The following is a 24,097-nucleotide window of genomic DNA, read 5'->3' as shown; positions in this document are numbered from 1 at the left end:
CCATATGAATTATGTATGAACTCTCTTCTAAGGTTGCCGTGGTAATCCATCCAAAGAATCATACTTAGCTTTGTAAATTCTGCACAAAAATCTCGTATTGCGAAATCTAACTTCTATAACTTAAATAAAAAATTAAGAGTGAACTTTCTGAAAACACACTTATTGACAAACTGACACGCCAATTAAATATAACTACCTCGGTGGACTGTCTCAAAGGGATGTGGAATTGTGTGCTACTCAGTGGCAAAATTGCAGCAGATGGTCTAAGAGGATGATCCTTCCCTCCAAGATTAGAACACAGCACTACTACTGTTATGTGTTAAACGTTCAATAATAAACGTAAACTGTACATCAAATCAAATTATTATACTAAACCAAATACTTTCATGTACATGTAGGAGACAACAAGCAAATTTAGCTAAATTCATTCATTTGATTGTAATTCATTTATGAGCATTCTTATTAATTTGCCATACTAAATTAATGATTGTAACTGTGAATAGGTACTGTCGTCATCTACATTTTATTGATTAATATGTTTGTATTTCTCATTTACCTCTTATCAGGGGTCGTATACGAGAATAAAATTTCTATCTATCTAACCAGAATATGATTGAATCCCATGATGAGGCAACATTAAAGAATACTTGTCTTTCAAACATTCAGCATTGAATCAATTAGTTGATTGTTTTATAATTAATAAAGATCTAAACAGATTAAGGAGATCAAATGGACTTGAGTGACGTGTAGTCGAGTTGTCAATCAAACTACGTCATGAAATGTCATGTCAAACATGGCGCCTAAAGGTACAGTCGTCTTTTCTTAATTGATTTTTGTTTGTCGAGGGTTTGTTCTGATTCAATTGAGTCTTGTTTTATGATGGATGTGAGTGATTTATGGACATCTGTATTGTATTATTCTTTTATATGTGAGAGAAGACATTATAACATAACCTCTAAGAAGAAAAGTCGTTTCGACATAGTTCACAGATTTAGAAGGAGTTGGAAGCCTAAAGCTGACTCTTCAAAGTACAGGCTTTGACATCAGATTTACATTACCTTGGATAATAAGGCCTATGGCAGCTATATGCTGGTAGGCATCCCCCCCACACCAATTCTCACCCCCTACCATCTTTAAAGAATATATTTTCATTTTACACTTGGAGACAACAGACGTGAATGTATTAATAAACTTTATTAATGCTTGACATCATGAGAATACTGGTGTTGGGTGTTATAGAGGATACTCTATAAAACAATTATAAAACAAAGTTTAGCCAATTCTGTGTCCCCTACACGTCCCTTCCCCTTGCTATTGATGACCCAGTTCCAGACTACCTAGTGTTATCTAAGCTCTTAACATATTCTTTCTTCATCGTCACGGTAGTACCATTACTATTCGGGTTGATCAGTGCGTTTTTACTACTGACATCAAGTTAAATCACCACATGTCATTCAGGGTACATTACGTCAAGAGGAAAAGTGAAATGTTAAACTATAGTACTTGCCTCCGGGCTGATAAATGATAAAACGATGCCCGTACTCAGAGGATCAATTCCTGAGTCAAAGAATACCATAATTTATTAATATTTTTCAGTATTTTCTGTTAAAGTTCCTTAAAAAATGTTTATTGTGATTAGGTGATTGAAAGTAACAAAGTACTATTCGATAATAAGAGCTTATTTCCACTTGTCTATAGACAAAATTACAGGACGAATACCAACCAACAGACATGTTGCTATCAAAACCATTATCAAATTATTAAGGAGAAAACTGACAAATAATTATAGAATTCAATATTTAACAAGTGAAATTAAGCAAACATCAATCCAATCATTATGCAAATCGCATCAAGGACCGTTCAATAATATAAGATAATCTGTGCCTCTTTTAACAGTGTTACGATAGCATTGATTTTGACGACTTATGATGCTCTTGAGTCGCAATTCTAAAGATAAAGATTTAAAGAAGAGTGTTTTTGGATCATGAATGGAAAATGTAGTGCATATACTTGTAAAAAAAAAAACACAAAACGAAGCATTCATATATTTTTGTTAATCAGTTTGTGGTACATACGAGGAAATAAAGTGTGATAATGTATAGAATGATAAATCTCGTCAGTTTATTTAAAATACCACGGGGTGGCGTTTCAACAGGAAGTACTATAGATATAAGTATTACTTGATGACGGAGTGCATAAAAAAATCCAGTATTTACACGTCCACATGTACACATGTATATATATTGTAATGTTGGACAATGCATATCTCAGAAACCTTCACATAAGTAAGGAATATTTTATTGAACAAAGCATTTGATTGGCTGAATGTTTAATCAACTAGAACGGGAGATGCTTAACGATTTAACGATCAAGTATAAAGACGGCTATTTTTCGTGGTCTTGTCTGATAGAAAGATGAATTGTTAGAAAATATTTTTTTATAGTGAGTCTACTAATGTTTTTTGAGTAAAAAAGGCCACCTCAAAATACCTCTTGTCAAAAGGATGATGAGAAAATATTTGAAACAAAACGGATCTTGAGTGAAAATTAATTTCTCTAACAGGCCAATCCATCAAATTCAGGGAAATACTATTTTATTTCTTGTTAGGACGGTAGAAAAAAGGTTAAAAAATCATACAGTCGACGTAATAAAATATAATGGGTCATATGTAATAAGTGAAATGGTGGCGATGATCTTTTTAAAAATTACGAGATACAAATTGTTAGAAAATACATGTATACACAAGTCTTATACCTTGCCTGCAATAGTGAGCTATCTTGTATCACGGAATGCAGATTGAATTGATTGAATGGTAGATAGAACGACTGTAGACATTATGGTTTGTTTCTGCTAGAACTCTGGTTGAATGTATGCTTCACCTTTGGCCCCAATATTAGATGGTGACTCTTTCTAAGAACTGTCCCTAGTATAACAACGTATTACCTCCTGGTGTAAAACCCAGAGAGGTCGACAGTTTAAATAAGATGGCAAAAGTTTAATAATTGACTCTAGAATATTACCTAAAGTTTGTTGGTGGCTTGTGTTTCTATAAATAGACAATAATACCATAGTGGATCACTCTTTGGAACATTACCCAGATTCAGGTCAAGCCACTGGGTCACAAACTTCTTTTCTAATACTTAACTTACTTTTACTCATAACTGATTATACCAAAGAACATGATATATAAAACTATTCCTTTGGGCACATCTTTCTTCATATTTTACCGTAAGTAAAATCTAAGCTGAGGACGAAAAATGTTTTGTGGCCTTTGGACCTGCAACAAACACATTCTGGAATAAAACCTATAGCAAAGCAAGCCTTCAATTAGAAACCCTATTCTTTACCCCTTACACGTTTTCGTTGCGAACATTTTATATAAATCCGAAAAAAACTGTGGTAATACTCTAGCATTAGATATGTTAGACCAGGGGTTTTAAATCTTTTTCTCTCTATTACCCTTTCTATTATCAGGATCCTTGATCAATCGCATTACCCTCCTTTCCCCCTATAAATAATCCTTACTATTACCCTCCTTTCCCCCTATAAATAATCCTTACTATTACCCTCATTTCCCCTATAAATAATCCTTACTATTACCGTCCTTCATCTCTTCCCCATGTAAATCCATACTATTTCGTGATTTTATTTCAAGTTATCCCTACAATTCTTTGCTATGTAGAATATAGGCTGAATGAGTAATTGTCCAAAAAATGCTGGGCTACAAAGCGGCTCATTACCCCAATAAAAATCTAATTACCCCCAGATTGAAAACCGCTGTGTAAGACAGAGAAATGAATCTTTTGACCAATTTATGAAAGTAATAAATTACAATACGATCTGTTAGCTAAAAACTTTAGGTGAATACTAAGAATTAGGGATGAAATATATTGTTTACACACAATACAATACTAGGTATGTGAAGATAATAACAAATTCTATTTTTGATAAATATTTACCCTAAAATAGCCCAAAATCCATTAAATTCGCTTAAACATATCTCACCCTTGTCACCTTCAATTGTATAAGCATTGTAAATTAATTCAACCCGTCAACAGAGAAAGAAAGGTGATGAATTATACCTCCACATATAACACAGTCCTTCTGAATAAAACAACACACTCTATAAGACAGTAAAGTAATCGTATATCATTACTGACCAGTACTAATTTTCTTATTTATGTTTTACATCCTACTTTTCAGCCTCTGACTTTGTCTGGACATTGGCTTTTGACCACTTCTTGTCGATTTCAAAATTACCTCCATACCATCATTACTAGCAGACCCAGGAGTCAGTCATCTTTTGTAACTAGTTGAAAAAAACGTGACTGATTTTTTCAACTGCTATGCAAATAAATCAATGTGCTATTCAGGTATTAACTATATAATTTTATGTTTATAATATATATTATACAGGACATATTTGTATGTATTCAGCTTAAAGATATGCATTTAATTTATGATGCAAAATGGCATTAATAGTCTTAAACTACATATTCCATGCATGATAAAAGCTCGATTGTTGATTCAAACTCAGTATAGGATTATGACGCGGTATCTGGTCCAAAATGGGATCCAAACCAGACGTATAATATCTCCTATCTTATTTACTTTCTTCAAAGTTAGTCTTTCTAGAACATAATTTAGACCGTAGACTTAGTAGAACACCGAACGGAGGTTGTAAACTTTGGAACTTCACCACTGGATCGTCTTAGCTGGATCGTTATCTTCAGATCGCCTTTTCGTACCTTGAAATTACGGAAATTAAATTAGATCACGTGCAGTTCCAAGATTACAATCTGCGTTCTACAAAGTCTACAGTCTAAATTATGTTCTAGAAAGACTAACATTGAAAAAAGTGAATAAGATAGGAGATATTATACGTAAAATTACTTCGATTTTATAAGATTAGTCATTTCTACCTAAGAAAGGACCACGTGATTTTTAAAAAATTCATACAATCTGATTTGGATCCTATTGTGAACCAGATATAGTGCCATAAAATTACCTTCTCCTTAGGACCCTTAAACCTAACGTTCCGGGGTGTTCAACTAGTTGAAAAAAACTCGACGACGACCTGTGAATAAAATACAACTGACGATTTCGAATAATTGTGACGGCCTTGGGGCCCGTTGTGTATGATTATGAATTATGAAAGTGGTCATGAGTTCCGAACGCAACTCACAACTTAGTTGCATCATTTTGAGACTTATAACTACTGAAGAGATATTTCACGTACACGTTTAAAAAACCATGGGTCCTTAAAACTTGTCACATCAGAACGATTGGATGATTTTGCTATGCCAAGCACGAAAATGAGATACCGGTCTGTACTACTACATATGCCGAATCTCCCGAGATGCATTCCTTGAGCACACCCAAATTTGACAGTCATTTCAATACAATTCTGGTATTTGGCAACCGAGATCAAAACATACGGATACCCATATTTATAGTCCACCATAGAGATTCTTGAAGTAGAATATTCTTGTAGATTATTGCTAATTTTCAATGATATTGAATGCTTTTTGCATATAAATAAGGTCATATCCAGATAAACCCTCTTGCTGATGAGAGTTTTGTGTCCGGAACAAGTGTCGTCGGTATAATATGAGTTCTTTTCAACATATTATATTTCAAAAAGTTAAATGAAATGAATGGAGTTTTACGCCCCTTATGCGCTCATGAAGATGGATAATGTGCAATGCGTTCAATTTTGCCAGGACAGTGGCATCAGTCTGCTCTTGTTCGACTTCCAACTGTCGAGGGATCCTTAACGTAGTCAGCCTGTAACACAGGGCCTCGGTTTACCGTCGGTTTACCGAACGACTAAGCGATTTTTCCATGTCAGTCCCTCCGATCTGTATCACTGACAGGGGAAACCGGGTATTTTATATTTCAATCTAAAATGTCAACATAAGATATAATAATTATGATACTTATATAAAAAAAAATTCTTAAAATTGCATTATCGCTTGGGTTTGGTTCAAGTGTGGTGATGGGTCTACTTTTGTCCACGAACAGTTCCAAATGGTTTTATGGCACCAACTTGACATAATTTGAATTGCCGTGACTTTGACTTACTGATAGATAATCTGGTTAGTTAAATCAATTCAGAGTTCTCAAGTAGGGAAAATAAAGGTGTCAGATAACATTTTACATTCTAACGAGTCAAAACAATGAAATACAAATAAATCTTAAATACGTCCATCGTGAGTGATAGAAACGTGTTTTATGTCAAGGAGAGACAAGAAAACTGATGTGTCAAATCACTCAATAACACAAAATCCAATAGTTAAGTCCAGAATTCATTACAAGATAGCACAACGCTGGGAGACTAATGAATGTGCCTTTGAAAAAAAAGACATGAGTAAATGGGTACATTATATTGTTAACAATTACTTTCATGAATAACTTGCGACGTTTCACGACTTTCAAAGAACATATTCCTTACCACGATAATACAATTTGATGTTACCAGCGAAGCAGGGCTTGTCCACTGATGACAATTTACAACAATCAACTCGACATTCCTCTCGAAAAGCCAATAACGACAAATGTACCGATGTGGTTCGTAAGTTATGGTCCTGTGTGGAGGTTGGTGTGGCATGTGGTGCAGGATTATCGATACTGTAGACAATAACGAATTCCGGACGTTGTGTATGGTGTTTCTTCCATTTTTCCACTGTACGGATAACCAAGCACCATACACGCACTATGCCAACTCTTTTGGAGATGCCTCATTTAGTACTAAATCTACGGAGACATCCGGCATGTTTTAAAAATTCTATCGGTTCATATTAGTTTGTACGAAGATATAAAATTTGTTAAATAAAAATAATAAGACAATTAGGGTCTATAAATGCATGTTTATTCATCATAATTTGACAGTTTTGTCTTTTATGTAATGTCGGTTAGGTACAAAGAAAATAATGCAGTATTGTTTTATTGGATAGCTGAAGGGTGACGCTTGGAGGCTTTAACTGTCATCGAAGCATGTCAATCACCAAGACAAATTACTGGGATAGGCTGGATTGCTTTTATAGTAAAGTTCGTACTCAGATATACCCTAATATATCGTGATCTATCAAGTACTTACGAGTTAAGACTTATCTTCCCTTGATGCAGTTTGACTTAAATCCTGTCACTAACTTTTGGTTGGGGGATATGTTCATCCAACCGCTTCATACAACGCGTGTGTGATTCCAGAGAGTTGTCTACTTTGCACGTCGTCTATCCCGCAATATTTTACAGTATTTAGCGATCTGTGTAATCTCCTGGGTTGCTGTTAGAGGCTCAATGGACGAAAGATGGTGTCAAACTTTAATCTCATCAAGTTGAAGAGTTACTGCCGCCACCGTAACCGAGGTATTCTCAAAATAATTGACTCTGTGAATTATTGAAAATAATTGTTCAACAAAATACTCTTAGTACAGACCTATCATCGAGATCTAATTTATAAGATAAACACAAGCAATCCATTTTATATTTCGTTTCCAATCAAAACATAAGAACGAAATACCATATTATATATGCAAATATTTATGATCAATCTATGTATTGTTAATATTTACGGAAGGTAACTATGTAATAAAAAGCTAACAATATAATCATTTTTGATATTTGTGGTCCAAGTTGATCTTTTATTACACATTTCCTCATATTTGTTACTTTAGGTGGGACGATACTGAATTGAAACAATGGCTTAGCTTAAGTTGCAGAGCACAAGTATTATTCGTGTGAAAAACTGTGTCCAAATAATTTTCTGTTAGGTTTAAGAGCGGATCCGATTTAAAACATAAGGATTATCAGTACCCCCAATCTCTTCCCCCCCCCCCCACCCCCCCTTATCATCATAATACAAATCTGCCTTATGTAGCTCTTAATTCTATTTATTCTACCCATATCGTCGACTGCTTTTGTGTATGATTTGAATGTGTACAAAGATCTATGGTCAACTCTTTCTATCTTGGATCACTATGAAAATATATTGTTAATATTTACGGGAGGTAACTCTTGTAAAAATACTTTTGTTAGAAGATCAACTCAGACGACAAATATCAGAAAGGATTTTATTTGTTTGGTTTATTGAGACTTGTTTCGATGACAACACACAGAGAAAACATAGAAAATCATAGTAAGAGAAGAAATTAGTAGGAAGAGCAAACTTTTTCAAATGATGAAATTCTGGACTACCTTCCTTAGACGAACTTATGTGAATAGTTAAATCTCTATTTGCATCATGTCGATTTCTTGCCTGACGTCTGTTGTTCCTAAATTCTATTTTGACAGATTTCATTAACCCGTTTTACATTGCAAAATTTATCCTTTCTCAGAACAATTCTTGGGAGGGCTTTGCCCCCCTTAAATCAAATCTTGCCCCCCCCCCCCCCCCCCTAGAAAAATGTACCGGTCACTTTTTTAAAATACACCTTATCTTTTTCCTGAGTCAATAGGAGCGGCAGGTAACTGAGTCTGAGTGAATAGCAAACAGTGGTCATTCTGGTCAGGCATTTTATGGTGGAGTAATTGCACTTGTCAGCTGCTATATTTTGATTATACGTAACGAAAAATAAGGTTATGGCTTTCAGGGCTGCGTTATGCGAAATGGTTCAACAAAATACTAAGTATTCCTATCTGTAGACCTACTTAAGAACTGTTTTTAAATATCTTTCTGTTTATTCTTAGCTGAGGATGAAACCAGACATCATAGCTTTTTAAATTTAATTACTTTAGAATAGATGATTTGATACAATTGAGTTCGTTGAAAATCATAAAAAGTCTGCAGTAAAGCGTCATTGGTAAAAAAATTATTGGTCTGATACTGGATTGTAATCTGTCCCGTCTCAAAATTCAAAAGATTTGATTGGTTGATTATCAATACTAACTAATAGACATAAATTATCCTAAATTGTATTCATATGAATCAAACAACCAAACGTAGGAATGGATAAATATTTGATCAAAAAAAAAAATTGGTTCCGACACTACTACGACTGACACTGGTATCAAAACCACAGCGGTCAACACAACGGATGCAGTACCAATATGCTCTAAAATGGATAAAATACGCCAGATATAGGGTGTGGGTTCAAAACAACAGTAAACCTATTTTCAAATATTTTCAAACCTTCCAGAATGATCACCACGGGCGACTGACACTGGTATCAAAACCACAGCGGGCAACACAACGGATGCAGTACCAATATGCTCTGAAAAGACAGGAGTACCAGGTGACATTGGAAAAGGAGACGTTCCAAAGCAGCCGAGAATAAAATTTCCAGCGAAGTCTGGGCGCCATTTTATCTAAAATAATCTAATCTAAAATACTCCATGAAAGAACGTTTCCCGACGTTTAATCGTCTGTCAAGGTGCTTTGCTAAATTGCCCCCCTCGATTGCACGTTTGCCGGGATCGGGATCGGGACAATTAACCGCATTTCAGATTTGATTGTCTGTATCTAGCAAAAAATAATTTTCGACCTACAAAAAAGCGGAATGTCCCTTTAAGAAGATCATAAATAACATAACCATTTGGCAAACATTTATTGACTTGATCACATGTAATAACATTTAAAGATGGGTTCCCTTAGTTTCATGTATGAAAATGAAAATGCTAATACTTTTATGAATAGAAAGTAGAGGTGTTCTAATGACTTGGAAAAATACCAGTTTGTCTCACATGTCTATAATTAATTCATAATTAGCTAAATTAGAAGAGAATTGTCAGCAGAATTCCAATGAGTGACCGATCAAGAAAGGTCAAAAAGTCCTTTTTTGTTTATTCAGACTGCACATACATGGACATTTATGATAGGTTAAAATTCTAAATTATATGCAAATAATGATATGATTGAGAATACATGCTAATTCATTAGAAACGCCAATCAATCAAATAGTTTGCTTAATTTGACACTAACAAATAAGGAAACCCACCTTTAAATATAATTAATCATAAAATGAATATTTTTTGTGTACTATACATTTTCCTACTTTTATATATCCATCAGTGCCACAATTTATTAATATATATTGAAAAAAGAAACAACGTTTTGTATCAGGATAAGCTGGTCCTTCCATTCATTATCTGTCATAATTACTAGTTCTTCACTATTGATTGTTCATACTGAACTACTCGCATCAGTTTTTTCTTTTCTACAACAGTTAGAATAAACAAAACTGTTTATTTTTTACACAACAGTTGTTCAGTATTAAATATAGACACCGAACAACTAGAATATCACATAGTATTGTCAATGTTGTCTACACTACACTACAGTTAACAGCTATAACCATAACCACCGTTTACTTAGTTCACACTGCGACATTTGTTCATTATATTGTTCATACTAAACTACTGTTCATTATATCTACTCTACGGCAGCTGCTCACTAATGAATGTAGATACTGACCAGCTAGAATCTAAGCCACTGCTCAGTTTGTTCACAATGCAACAACCGTTCACTATTGAATGTTCATACTAAACTACTTGCATCATTTTTTTCTATTCTGCAACAGTTGTTCACTAATAAATGTGGATACTGAACAGCTAAAATCTACACAACTGTTTATTTTGTTCACACTACAACAGTTGTTCACTATTAAATTTAGACACTTAAGTAGAATATCACATTATCGTAATTAACTACATTATCGTAATTAACTATGTAGACTCTGACCACTGAACAATGAGCTATAATCTGTTTATTTTGTTCATACTGCGACATTTGTTCATTAGTGAATGTAGGTAATGACTAGATAAAATCTAGACCATTGTTCATTTCGTTCACACTACATGTACAACAGTTGTTCATTATTGAATGTTCACACTAATTACGTTATGTCTGTTTTACAACAGCTGCTCACTAATGAATATAGATATTGACTAGTTAGAATCTAAACCAATGTTCACACTACTTGTTCATTATTGAATGTTGAATGCAACATTTAATCACTGTTCATTTTGTTCGCACAACAACAGTTGTTCATTATTGAATGTTCATACTAAAATACTGTTCATTATGTCTGCTCACTAATGGATATAGATATTGAGTAACTAGAATCTAAACCACTGTTCACATTACTTGTTTATTATTGATGTTCATACTAAATTACTCGCAACTTAAACCATTTTGTTCACACTACCACATGTGTGTACTAATGAATGTAGATATTAACCAGATATAATCTAAATCACTGCTAATATGCCTTTGAAAGATTACTGCTTATTTTGTTCACACTACACATGTTCATTATTGAATGTTCAAACTAAACTACTGTTCATTATGTCTACTCTACAGCAGCTGCTCACTATTGAATGTAGATACTGACAGTTCATACCTTACAACTGGAATCTAACACACTTCTTCATTTAGTCACCACTACAATTGTTGTTCACTTGGATTTTGACAATGCTGCATGGAGAATGTGTTCGGAAATGCCATTGGTAGGCCAGCTGCTTCCATTATTTTTTGATACAGCTTCTCCTTCTTGTGAAAGAAACGTCGTTTACAGCCTAGTAACCATCGTGCATCTTTTTGGAAGTCGTATTCTGAAACAGAAACAGATGGGCATTATTAATTTGTTTCTCCAAAAGGAATCCTGAATTGATAAAGGAAGTTCAAGAGAAGTAAATTCTCTCAAATTATATACCTGTATATATAATCTGTACCCATGGTATAAAGAAAACTCCTCAAGCAATGACAATCATACTTCTACGAGTAAACGTTTACACTATGTTCCCGGTGGCCAAGGCAATCACGGTACAGGTAAAAAATATTGTCACGGCAGTCACGGCGCGGAACGTAATAGGTCGTATTGTCAGGATGATTTGCCTATTCCACCCCGACCTGAGGAGTGCTTACCGTGGCCGCCGGAAACGTTTTTAACGTTGAGCTTTTGCGTCTACAAACCAGTGACAGATATGCACTAAATGAACCGGCAAATCGATTTATTTCATTGTTTTATTGACTAACCTGTTTTAAGAAGATCTTCCAAAATCTGTTCAAATCGTTTGATATATTTACTATGAAGGAGGGTGTAGAGTACGGTATGACCATTACTATCTGCTTTATTCACGTCACACCCGCTCTGTATCATGTACCTGGCTGACTTTTCAGAACCTTCAGTCAAGGCACAGAATAAAGGACTTAAACCTGCTTTATCGCTGATTTCTGGTGATGCCCCTAACAAATATTATACATCATATAAGAAAAAACCCATGTACTAATGGACGTACCGGACATGAGTCGTGTGGATGTAAAATAAAAGGTACCAATGATCCAAACAACACAACAAACCCGGTATCCAAAACAACACATTGGCAAAATTGTTAAAAACTCCTAAACCATAGTCCTACCCTTCATCCTAAGTAAGCATATGAACACCATATAACTTACCATATAACTTACCATATAACATAACTTACCATATAACTTACCATATAACATAACTTACCATATAACATAACTTACCATATAACATAACTTACCATATTTAATAAGAGATTTAAGAATCTTATCATAGTCAAAGTAAGCTGCTTTTAACAGTGCCGTTTCCCCTGCGATGTTCCTAACATCGGCTACTGACGAATCTGTAAATGAAATCTGTACAACATGTAAATCCTAGATACAAAATTCATGCATCCATAATTCATAAATACATGTAAATATATGATAATGGCGGATGGGCGGGGGTGGTGGTTACCCATATGGGTATGTCCTGCATTGAACTGACTGGTCGCAAATCCCATTCTCGTCACTGCTCGACGACATGATCCAAATATTTCCATATTATTCAAGCTACCAGTCGCAATGTCATAATTACACTTGATCTGCATGAAAGGACGAAAGGATTCGGCATTATTAAGCTAGTACTACTACTTTCTACCAGTAGGTGTGGGGTCCGTGTGGTCTAAACTCTTGTTAATGGTCTTCCACGGATTGCCGATTTGATTGGAATAAGTCAAATGATCAAGGTAAGAACTTATGGCAATTGGTTTATTTTTTAAAGAACAACCTGGCCTAAACTACGCCATTTAAAAGTATGTAGTTCTTAAATGGAGTGAGACAAATTCGATTTGAGAGAGATTACAATAGGTGTCATATTAAAGGGATCATAAGGAGGTTTTCCAGCCTTTTATTGTGTATTAGGCAAACCTGTGACTCCTATTTGGGACATTCTAATTATTTGTCCATTGCCAGTGTTTTCTGCAATTTCAGAAAGAGTTAACCGGAAATGACGCAGCTCCCACAAGAGAATTCGTAACCAACCTACCACGAAAACACAATCACATAATAAGATGTTATCTTCCCTTACAAGATGGCTGCATTTCTATCTAAAAATTGCCGACTCATTCACATTTTGACTTATATTGCTTATTTTTAACAGTATGTAAAAGTTGTATGATATTGGTGCAAATCGGAGCTCTAAATATCCTCATTTATGATAAATTGGCCGGTTTAGAATACAGTGAGGCTAACATTTGGTAAACCAAGTAAGTCCACTATTACTAGACTAACATGTAGACTATCAAATAGACGTCAAAGGTGTCCCCAATACACATTAAAAGGCTAGTAAACCTTTTTACAATCCCTTTAAGGATGGATGAGAAAATTGTTCGGAGATTGACATAATAAGCTCCGCCAAATTCAAATTGGCCATCCTAGGCGATGATTTGAATGGTTAGAATAGTCATAACGCCATGCTTTGAATTAACGAAAAATATCAGTTAACAAGATGAAACAAAATTGTAACCTCAATTAATTTGAATGGTTTGCACTAGTCTACTTACCATGTTTTAAAACTTCAATCACAATATCTTGAGAGTTTTTCTCTACAGCTTCGTGTAACACAGTGTTGCCGTTATCCTGGGGAATTTTGGCATCACATCCAGCCCCAAGGAGTTGTTTAGCCAGTTCATTTCGTCTGTAACAGGCAGCCAGATATAAAGGTGTACGTCCAAGATCGTCTCTGGCATCCAATATGTACTCACTAAACTTGTTATTTAAGATCTGAGTGATTTCCCCTTGATTGCCTTCATAAACATAAACATGAAGACAAGTTGACGTGTCTAAATTAACAGATGGACGTTTCTTGCGTGGTTTTATCACCCTGTGGGCCATGTTCACAACATATCGATATTCAGTAGTGTGGAGGCGATAATCTGTGAGATTGAAATAGTACATAACTGATCATTTTATGATGATGATGATTCCAACAGATAACAGATAATCTAACCAAACCAAACCAACGACTACCATTCGACTACCAATCAACAAGAAATACCATGATCAGAACGAGTTTGGAAGAATGAAGGAGACCGAGTAACTCACGCCACACCATCCAGGGCCGAGTTTCACCGCCATGTCATTCGACCCGACCAGATCTAACGAAGAATCAACAACCAAACCAACAACACCGAATCATCCAATTTGATCCAACCCAACTACCAACTACTACGACTACCAACAACTACCTAGTTTGCGATATCAGCATCCGCTGGAAGCGAACGTTAACTTGTCATCTACCAACCAACCAACCAGATGATGATGATGATACTGTTATTTTCTATTCTTGATGAATCAATATGATGATGATAATGTTGTTGTTTTTGTTGCTACTGTTGTTTTTGTTGCTACTGTTGTTTTTGTTGCTGCTATTTTAGGAACAACAATATCAGCAGCAGCAACAAGAACAAATATTGTTGCTGTTGTTGTAAAAATCCCAAAGAACCAGCAACAACTATAACAGCAGAAGCATCAACCACGAACACAGAAACAGCAATAATAGTTATTATTGCTGTTGTTGTTATTGTGGCTGCTGTTGTTGTTTTGCTGTTATGGTTATAGCTGCTGACATGGTTGTTGCTGTTTCTGCTGGCGTTGTTGTTGCTGCTGTTGTTGGTACAACAAAATAACACCATCAGCAGTAACAGCACTAACAAAAGAAGCACCAACATGACAACAGAAATAACGACACCAGAATAAACAACCAAAGGCAGCAGATTAATAGTAGCAGCTGCATTAACAGTAATAACAAAAGCAGCAATAACAGCAGCACCAACAGCAACAACACCAACCATATCAGCAGCAATAACCATAGCAGCAAGTACAATGACAACAATAGCAGCACTAACAGCAACAGCCACAACAAATCATTGTGGATTATTTTGTCATTTTGGGGAAAAGTGAACAATCTGAAAACATTTCTACAATAGGATAATTGATGTCTATTCTCGATAAAATTGTAACATTAATTTCAACATTTCTTATTTTCAAAACATTAACTTCCGTGATCTCTACTGCCCCATATTGGACACACAAATACCCATATCAAATGAAAACTGTTAAACCATTGTAAAAAGAAAAAAGAAAGTGAATTCACCTTTTTGTGTTTGAACTTTATTAACTTGATAAAATACTGTTACTGAGAGGGGAAATTTATGGCCTTGTTGTAAATATTCTTATCTCCACGTGAATCAATCGTAATATTCTAGCTACCTACTTGTTCATTTCTTTAGTGATATCATCGATGTTTCGGGCAATATTTTAATATTATCAATCTAGTCCGAAAGATTCTTTCTTCACCCCTAAAAGACATTTTCTGAATTATTGAAGTCTGCGAGAGCGACGATCACTCTCTAACTTGGACTCCCTGATATTCAAACTGGGTTTCCTATTTTCAGCATCTAGTCGAAATTTAAAGGAGCATTTTGATTTTCTTTTTTAAAATTACCCCTTTCAAGAAAAAAACCAATGAGTTTACAGAAAAAATTCTTTGACAGTTGAAAATTGATTTGATTTTGAAAACTTCAACTTTATCCCAACCAAAGTGCAGACGAAATCGTTCGTATATATCTATTTTCATTGCTTTTAATGATAATATTGCGGATATAAGTCGCGCCTAGGCTGAAAAACTGCTTTCAATGTGTGAAGGGTGAGAAGGAGGGGGTAGCCTTTTCTTTCTTTTCAGTTTTCTTAACGTCCAAATTGGTAATGTGTTCTCCTAAGGCTTGGGATATAAATACGGGGCAGACTGACTCATCTGTGGGAAGGTGGCCTTGTCGCATTAAGCCTCTCATGAAGCATCCGCCACTCTGTTCCACGTCATGAAAATTGGTTCATTAATTGTTGTCTGTGAATGAGTTACGTCCCTTTTAACAATTAAATTCACTACTGAACGTATCGCGTGGCTATAAATAAACACGAGTAATTTTAGCTATATTATATCAACTTGGTGAAGGCGAGGTATTACGCTTTCAATTTATGCTGCAAATAACTGAATTAGGGCGTTACTATTTACTCAGAAATTTGGTTACAATTTAGGCCTTGTCATATAAGAGAAAACTGTTTGTAATTTTACGAGTAAGTATTCAGTTATTGCTTGCTTTTTTGGTTAAGATCAATATGTCTTGTTAATCTAAGCTATAGCTACAAATGTCCAGTGATATTGATATTGTATAGCATGAAGTGAATCACTGAACTGAGCCAAGACATAATGACGGTCATTATAGGCAAAATTATTAATTAATTTCCTAACATTTTACACATTGAAAGATTCCACATTTTTCGTTTTTATATCTCTCGTAAATTCTGTGTAATGTTCAGGTGTGCTATAATTGCGTACTTTGATCTTTGCATTTTGTTTGACTGGGTTTAAGTTGATATTGACCAATACAGTCTTTTTTTCTGATCCTGGTCGGGCTAATGAAATAATTGGGGACTGGTTGTTTACATTAAAATTAGACCAAACTTTCGTTCCATTTTTATTAACTTTTTTTTCAATTTAGCCACTTCAGTTAAGTTTTCTAACGACGTCCCTCTTGAACATTCATCAGTTTGACGATACCGCAAGCCAATAAAATTTCTGCCCTCTCCAACGCTGGGATTTTGTGGCGCTAACAAAAGGTGCGTTGAGTCTCTAATGCTTCTCGGACTACATGTACACCTTTTGTTCGAGTCACAAAATCCCAGCATTGGAGAGGGCAGACATTTAATTGGCTGGCGGTATTATCAAACTGACGAATGTTCAAGAGGGCCTTCGTTAGACCCTTACTGAAGTGGTTAAAAATAATCAATTGTTGATAAAAAAAACAGAACGCAAGTTTGGTGTTTGGGTGTTAAGAGAAAAGAATTCCCATAAAAAGCATGGACCTAGGTCGTGAAGTTAGAACTATATATTTTTAAGTGTTATTAAATTTAGTTTATATGTAGTATCGTGAAGGATAGTTTTTATAAGTAGTGTTGTGAAGGATAGTTTTTATAAGTAGTGTCGTGAAGGATAGTTTTTATAAGTAGTGTTGTGAAGGATAGTTTTTATAAGTAGTGTTGTGAAGGATAGTTTTTATAAGTAGTGTCGTGAAGGATAGTTTTTATAAGTAGTGTTGTGAAGGATAGTTTTTATAAGTAGTGTCGTGAAGGATAGTTTTTATAAGTAGTGTTGTGAAGGATAGTTTTTATAAGTAGTGTTGTGAAGGATAGTTTTTATAAGTAGTAGGGCTGTTTAACTCTTCTATTACCAAATCAGGATGCATTCAGCTGCAGACGAATTTGGCAAATCAAAGCTGAAACCAACAGAAACCACGGTCAAAACGTTCGATGGAAGGGTTTTCAAAGAGAAAAGAGACGATTCGGGACAGTCCAAAGTTGATAATTGTGGAGAAGGTTTTGTTGGAGGCCGCATCAATGAAGTTGGTGATGTATCGCCTGGGTTAAAAATGGGTAAGTGTGACTATATCTACTATAAAATGTAAATCTAAGATTTGTTGAAATAATTCTGGTAACTTTCGAATCTCGTATTATTGTTGATTACACACCAATAAGCCAAAGTCTCTGCTTTGGGCGAGATTGTCCTGGATACCATTCTTCTACCTTATTTTTTAGTGTCAAATTAAGCAAACTATTTGATTAATTGGCGTTTCTAATGAATTAGCATGTATTCTTTATTAAATCATTATTTTCTTATATTGCATATAATTTAAGTTTTAACCAATCATAAATGTCCATGTATGAACAGTCTTGATAAACAAAAAAAAGACTTTAAGACCTTTTTTGATCGGTCACTCATTGGAATTCTGCTGGTAATTCTCTTCAAATTTAGCTAATTATTAATTAAAGACATGTGAGACAAACTGTTATTTTTCCAAGTCATTAGAACACCTCTACTTTCTAATCATATAAGTATTAACATTTTCATTTTCATAAATGACAATAAGGGAACATATCTTTAAGTCCAACAACTTTATTGGACTGTGTTGGATGTCGTTAGCGACGTTTATTGAGAGTTATGTCTACGCTAAAGTTTGAATGTACACGTTTCTGACTTTTCATATAGTAAAGCACTTTCAACTTGTCCATATAGCTATTAAATTTATTTTTCCATTTTACGGAAGCCTTGAAAGATTTCAACAAGGCTAAACTGAAACCAACAGAAACCAAGATTTTGACAGTTGACGGGAGGGTTTTAAAGGAGAAGAGGGATACGTCGGGCCGATGTGTAGTAGAACAGTTACAGACGGGTGAACAAGGCTATATCGGTGATGTACAGTTAGATCTGCAAGTCGGCGAGGTCCTTCCTGGATTGATTATGGGTAAGAAACTTCAAATCTTGAAAGTTTAGATTTGAGCCGTATACAGTATTCTCGAAATCCTAACCTTGGTAGATTAATCACTCACATTAACTTATATTATCAATCAGATAATTGTATGTCTTAAAATTTGGATTTTGTCTTAAATGTAGTTAAGTGTTTGAGAATAAGGTCCCATATGTCCACATTGGCTTCCCGAGATCAAATACTGGACGCAAAATTCAATTTCATAATGCTTGTTATTCCGATTGTCCTTTAAAATGTTATTCCTGAGATTATGACATTTCTTATAGTCATCTGTATTGCATTGGTCTCTATTTTTTTATTCAGATATTAATCTGGGGTTATTCGAATTTGTTTCCGTTTATTTCCAGGTCTGTAGCTAGACATAATTGTTCGGAGGGGCAAGCAATATATCCGCAGGGGCAATGGTGTATGGTGTTTAGTTGTAGTAATGTATTGAGGGGGGAGGGGGGCATGATGTCACTGTTCCACCAAGTAAAAAGGTCAGATTTAACTGACTCGAATTTCTTCATTATATTACCTTGGTATGTCTTTGTTACTTTCAGGTTCTCAAGACATCGCCCATGAACAACACATCATAGATAAATATAACGTGACACACATCCTTAATGCAGCTTCCATGGTGGAAAATATATTCCCAGACAAAATAATATATAAAAACATTCAAATATATGACACACCTGAGGAACCAATCCGCGAGAAATTTGATGAAGCACATAATTTTATAGATCAGGGGAGAAAACTCGGTTGTGTTTTAGTTCATTGCAATGCTGGAATATCACGTGCTGCTACTCTGGTTATATCGTATTTAATGAAGACTGAACAAATGTCCTTCAATGATGCTTATGATTATTTGAAGGAAAGACGTCCAAGAATCAACCCAAACCCAGGCTTCCTATTTCAACTGAAAGAATATGAAAACGAACTTACAACATCGAATAAAAAAATGAATTAAAGTATATAATATTCGATATTATAGTTCTGGATATAATTTTACCAAATTAACAAATCAGCTGTGTGACGATCTGAGTTTGCTGAGTTGACAAACCCAACCGCGTAGTGCTTTCCGATTATTTTGTTTATATTGAATAATCTCTAATTTATATGTTTAGACGGTGTTTGGAATATAAAATTATATTTTGCCTACTCTTACTTGATTATTATTTAATATTGAAATCAAATTGAAGATAAAATATCCGTTCTGAAAAAAGAATAAGAACTATTTGTGGCTCCTACGTTTTTTCATTTTTCGAACTTCAAGGTGACGTTCCAGATAATTATTTTTTTCTTATTATGATCATCACAGTTATTACTATTTGGTTTATTTGCACTTTAGAAATAGATGGGTATGAGTGAACTCCTGTTGTGGTGGTGCCAAAATGCTTATGAAAGAATGTCCATCCCAGATTAGATGTTTGCAAATATCCTCAAAGAAATGCTGATGCAATAGTTCGTCGGTTTTAATCATTTAAGACATATTTGTACAAAGCAGTGAACAGTACACAACCAAGGCCATTGTGCATGGTATTTAGTAGTCGAATTGATCGGTTGACAGGGTTTTTCAGTGGGGATGGGGTGTGGGATCCACTTTTAAGGGGTGGGAGGGAGGAAGCAACGAACATGAGCCAGCCTATATAAAAAACAAGACTATAATGTCATTTAGAGTTTAGAATTCTGTTGACTAGGAACTGCATGTAGATATCTGTTAGCGATCCTTCAGTCGACGGTTTAGGTATTGAAAATCTAATCATAAACATTTACATTTATTGACAAACAAGAGCGACTGGAAGATAGCCGCTACATTTTGACATCATCCAGTTTTTATTGTCACAAGTATGAAGAATGTCACTCTCCTTTTCACACAAAATATTGGTAACAAAGAGATTCTCAGCACCCCTCTTAACTTCTCCACCATTAAACAATCGTCCATTACTATATCCAAGTTGACGACACGCTGTCCGTACTTCACTTTCCTTCCACCCTCGGGAACACACTGGTCTCCATTTACCCTGATGGTAGAGTTGAAGTCGACCTCGACTACGTGATATATAACCATCATTATCTACTACTCGTACCATATGATCTGAAATGAAAATGGCAATGATCTCGTGGATGATAAATCAACGAAGAATGTTAAATCCCAGATTAATAAGAACTGTTGCAAGCAAGGCCTGTTGTATTCACCTTTTTTCGGACGATCTGAACTGAATTTGGAATTACTTTTAGTTCTTGGTATGTTTAAAAAGGGTGACGAAATATGCAGTTCAATTTGAAAGGAGTTTTGCAAATGTTTTCTAATCTTTTGAGCTGTATCGGGGTCATGTATTTCTGTTCCAGTCACGGCTCCTTATAATTAATTAGAAATTTTTGACAAAGTGTCAGAAAACGCTATGTTTAAGTGGAATTAAAAGACCCATAATCTGCCTGAAAATTGGAATGATGCATAGTGTGGGTATCAGTGTCCGCAATAAATATAAATACATATAGGAACGAATGCCTCCTACAATCCGTTTAATTTAACTAACATCAAGCTAAATGATATTTTCATTTAGACTTCATAATAATTTAGTTAGGTTATTGAACGAAATTATAATTCACGTATATAGAAAACCTCTTTGATTTCATTTAAGATGCACTTCAGTCTACCTGCAGTGAAACAGTACGTGTCTAATAAACCTATTATTATTATTTATATATTAATATACAGGATGCAGTATAAAGAACTATAATGTTATTGTAACCAGATTCCGCCGTGATTAATCTGTCAGTATAAATTAATGGTGAACTAAACCTTGCTTTATTACCCCCGTTTTTATACTTATAACTTATATATAGACTGCAGATTTGTTTTGACTGGAGTTTGTAATTACCAATTCCAATACTGAATACTTTAATCTTAGTATCAGTAAACAGTCCATTGCTGGATAGAATCAGCGGATATAGACTACGTATATAGACTATTATGACTGAAGGCATGGGTACCTACATCTTCACAATGTCAAGCTATTACGATCTTAGTACTGATAAAGTTCGTAATAGCTTGACATTGTGAAGATGGGGCACCCAGTGCAGTGCTAAATACTTAATGCAATTCTCTCAACCGATAACCTAGGAAATGTAGAAGATAAATGAAGCATCCTGTAATAGATTTATAATGTTCTGACACCAGTTTATCAAATATTATTTCACAGCGTTTGAATATGATCTGATCACTCCCTTTATTTGATCTTATTTTCAGTACCTTATACTGTTAATGAATGCACAGTTCCAGATCGAATGTCCAAACTTAACCCCACGTACTATTAAAGGGATTTTATATAGAGCGTTCTAGTCTTGGTTTGTTTACGGAGACAGTTTCTATTTGTATACATTCCGAAGTCCTGTCAGTGGTTTCCGTACGTCCGAATTGACTTGTAAAAGTTGAATGTATTTGTTCTTTAATCATCAATATCGTGTAAAATAGCTCCCCAAAATAAAGACCCAGAATGCTACTTACCACAAACTATTCCTAGATCTTCAGCATGATTACATCTGGCTAGATCGCGACTCTCGGTTATTACAGGACACCTCTGAGACCGTATACATGTCTTATTGAAAGATCTAAATGCACCCGTACCCGGACCGTAGCTACCTCGTGGACTAGCTACTCCACCAGAGTAAGCTAAACCTCTACAAATAATCGAAGCTTCTTCGTTATTGAGATTAGCTCCACACATGGTCGCCCAATGGCCGTGATAGTAAACTTCCAGTCGACCTTCGTTATCTTTTCCCCCATTCACCAAAGAAAACAGAGGCTCTGTAATTGAAAAATATAGACGAAATAATAATTTAAAGAATTTATTAAAAGACATTTGAACGAATTGTAGAGTTTTCGCTGCTAAAGTGGTGAAAAATATGTGTTATAACCTTTACTGAGACAACTTTTAATTTCCAAACCTTGCTCCGTGCTGACGAGCCAGAAGTATTAGGGAAAGTTCGTCACATCTTAGGGCACCGGTGGCGATATACGAAAAAGAGTGACATGGTGCCATTTCTTGATAATATTATAATGTGATAAAGAGATGAAAACTTATAAAAGATACAAAGAAAGAAGAGGTAATACCTGGCTCTGCTATTAATCTGGTTAAAGCTGGCATAATTCGCTTCAACTCTTTATTTGTATTAAATATCAGATCTAAGAGAGGACTGGATGGTAAAGAGCTAATATTTCCTTCTCTGACATAATGTTCACCATATGCTGTCTGAGCTCGTCGATTTAGCGAGCTTTCAACCACCTGTTGAGCCTGATTACTTTCTCGTTCTGACGGAGGTTTCAAGTCAAAGATGTTAGAGAAATCCCCGTAGAGATGCTGAGTTATTTCTAAGCTTTTGTTTATTTGCTCTCCCACGGAGCCTACACGTTGGAAGGTATGTGGCATCCAGCCTGTATTCGAGGCAATAATCCGAACCATTTTATGTGTTTCCTTGGTTTGATTGACTAGATCACGAAGTATTTTAGACGTATCTAACGTGTGTCTTTCTATGGGTACCTGCGGTGGGTTCGCCTTCATATCCTGTAGTCTGTAAAGTTCATCTTGTAGCCCAATTAATGTATTGCTTAATGACACTGATGTGTTCAGCACCAACTGTGTCACAACTGTTAGTAATCTGGACTCATTTTTCGAAGCTGTCATAATGTTACTCAGCTCTTTCACTGAAAGTGTACACATTCTATCAGCGATAGGATGCTTTTTCACTATCATTTCTGGTTTTGAGATGGAAGGCGGTGACTTCGACGTTACTTCTAACACCTCCTCTACGTCGTCTGGAAACTCAGTAAAGTTTTGACTTTGAAAATTTGATTTTAAGCCCTCTATTTCCTGTCGGATTTTAATCTGTTCCACCGCCATCGAATCAGTGTTAGTGATTAATTCTTCAAAGAGACCACCTGTGTGCCGGAAGTAACTTACAGACTGAACGATATTGGCTGTCATATTAGATAAAGCTTTGAATAAACGTTCGTTCTCTAATATACTACACTCCACCTTTTGATCTGTATTCTCTTGATTTTCTCGAGGTTTGATTTCCTCCTGTGGTAAAGGATTAATTTTATTAGTCTCTCGTTTTAAATTCTGGGGAACCAACTGTTGGGTTTGGATTACATTTTGTAATTTAGAAACAGACCTAGACACGTTATGTAACTGAACTAGTTCTCTATGAGCAAAATTTCTCATTTCTGAAAAACGAGCGTCAATTTGTCTTTGTAGAGCAGTTGTGTTCACGTCGCACTTAATTGACGATTCAACTGGATTAGTAGGGACATTGCTGGAAGGTGTTGTGCTGGTGTGAGCCAGGGCGATCTTTTCCAGAAGATTTTCTTCAACTATTTCAACAATGTCCTTTATTTGACCAGTTTTCTCATGAACGGATTTGTCAATAGCGGCCATTTCCTTGCTCATATCTTCCATCAGCTGTTTATTGGATTCGGTAAATTCTGAAATATCCTGAT

The 24,097-nt window shown here is 35.2% G+C and overlaps 3 protein-coding genes across 3 annotated transcripts; 1 reads left to right on the top strand and 2 right to left on the bottom strand.

Moving 5' to 3' along the window:
• Positions 1–11,969: 11,969 nt before the first annotated feature.
• LOTGIDRAFT_139320 (hypothetical protein) lies at positions 11,970–14,122 on the bottom strand (the record flags this gene model as incomplete). The annotated part of the gene is made up of 2 exons (XM_009049398.1): positions 11,970–12,184; positions 13,792–14,122. 2 exons carry the CDS (start codon positions 14,120–14,122, stop codon positions 11,970–11,972), a joined length of 546 nt encoding a protein of 181 aa, XP_009047646.1.
• A 4,264-nt stretch (positions 14,123–18,386) lies between these two features.
• On the top strand, positions 18,387–19,564 carry LOTGIDRAFT_139279 (hypothetical protein; the record flags this gene model as incomplete). The annotated part of the gene is made up of 2 exons (XM_009049397.1): positions 18,387–18,588; positions 19,155–19,564. Coding segments are annotated over 2 exons (612 nt in total), but the record flags the coding sequence as incomplete, so codon positions are not given.
• Positions 19,565–20,361: 797 nt separating this feature from the next.
• LOTGIDRAFT_200156 (hypothetical protein) lies at positions 20,362–22,857 on the bottom strand. The gene is made up of 3 exons (XM_009049396.1): positions 22,712–22,857; positions 22,106–22,405; positions 20,362–20,692 (listed from the first exon to the last, which is right to left on the bottom strand). The coding sequence occupies exons 1-3, from the start codon at positions 22,743–22,745 to the stop codon at positions 20,373–20,375; spliced, it is 654 nt and encodes a 217-aa protein (XP_009047644.1). The 5' UTR covers positions 22,746–22,857; the 3' UTR covers positions 20,362–20,372.
• Positions 22,858–24,097: the final 1,240 nt, after the last annotated feature.

Source organism: Lottia gigantea (genome assembly GCF_000327385.1).
Source record: "Lottia gigantea unplaced genomic scaffold LOTGIsca_135, whole genome shotgun sequence".
Classification (NCBI taxonomy): Eukaryota; Metazoa; Mollusca; class Gastropoda; family Lottiidae; genus Lottia; species Lottia gigantea.
Note: the sequence above shows the minus strand (reverse complement) of the source record. Positions and strands in the feature narration are given on the sequence as shown.

What these genes read in the sequence shown, in the direction of transcription:
- LOTGIDRAFT_200156 (XM_009049396.1), bottom strand. Translation starts at nt 22,745, where the DNA reads ATGCCAGCTTTAACCAGATTAATAGCAGAGCCAG. An exon ending in CAGATTAATAGCAGAGCCAG is followed by an intron (nt 22,406 to 22,711) that starts GTATTACCTCTT and finishes TTTCAATTACAG; the next exon opens with AGCCTCTGTTTTCTTTGGTG. An exon ending in AGATCTAGGAATAGTTTGTG is followed by an intron (nt 20,693 to 22,105) that starts GTAAGTAGCATT and finishes TTTTCATTTCAG; the next exon opens with ATCATATGGTACGAGTAGTA.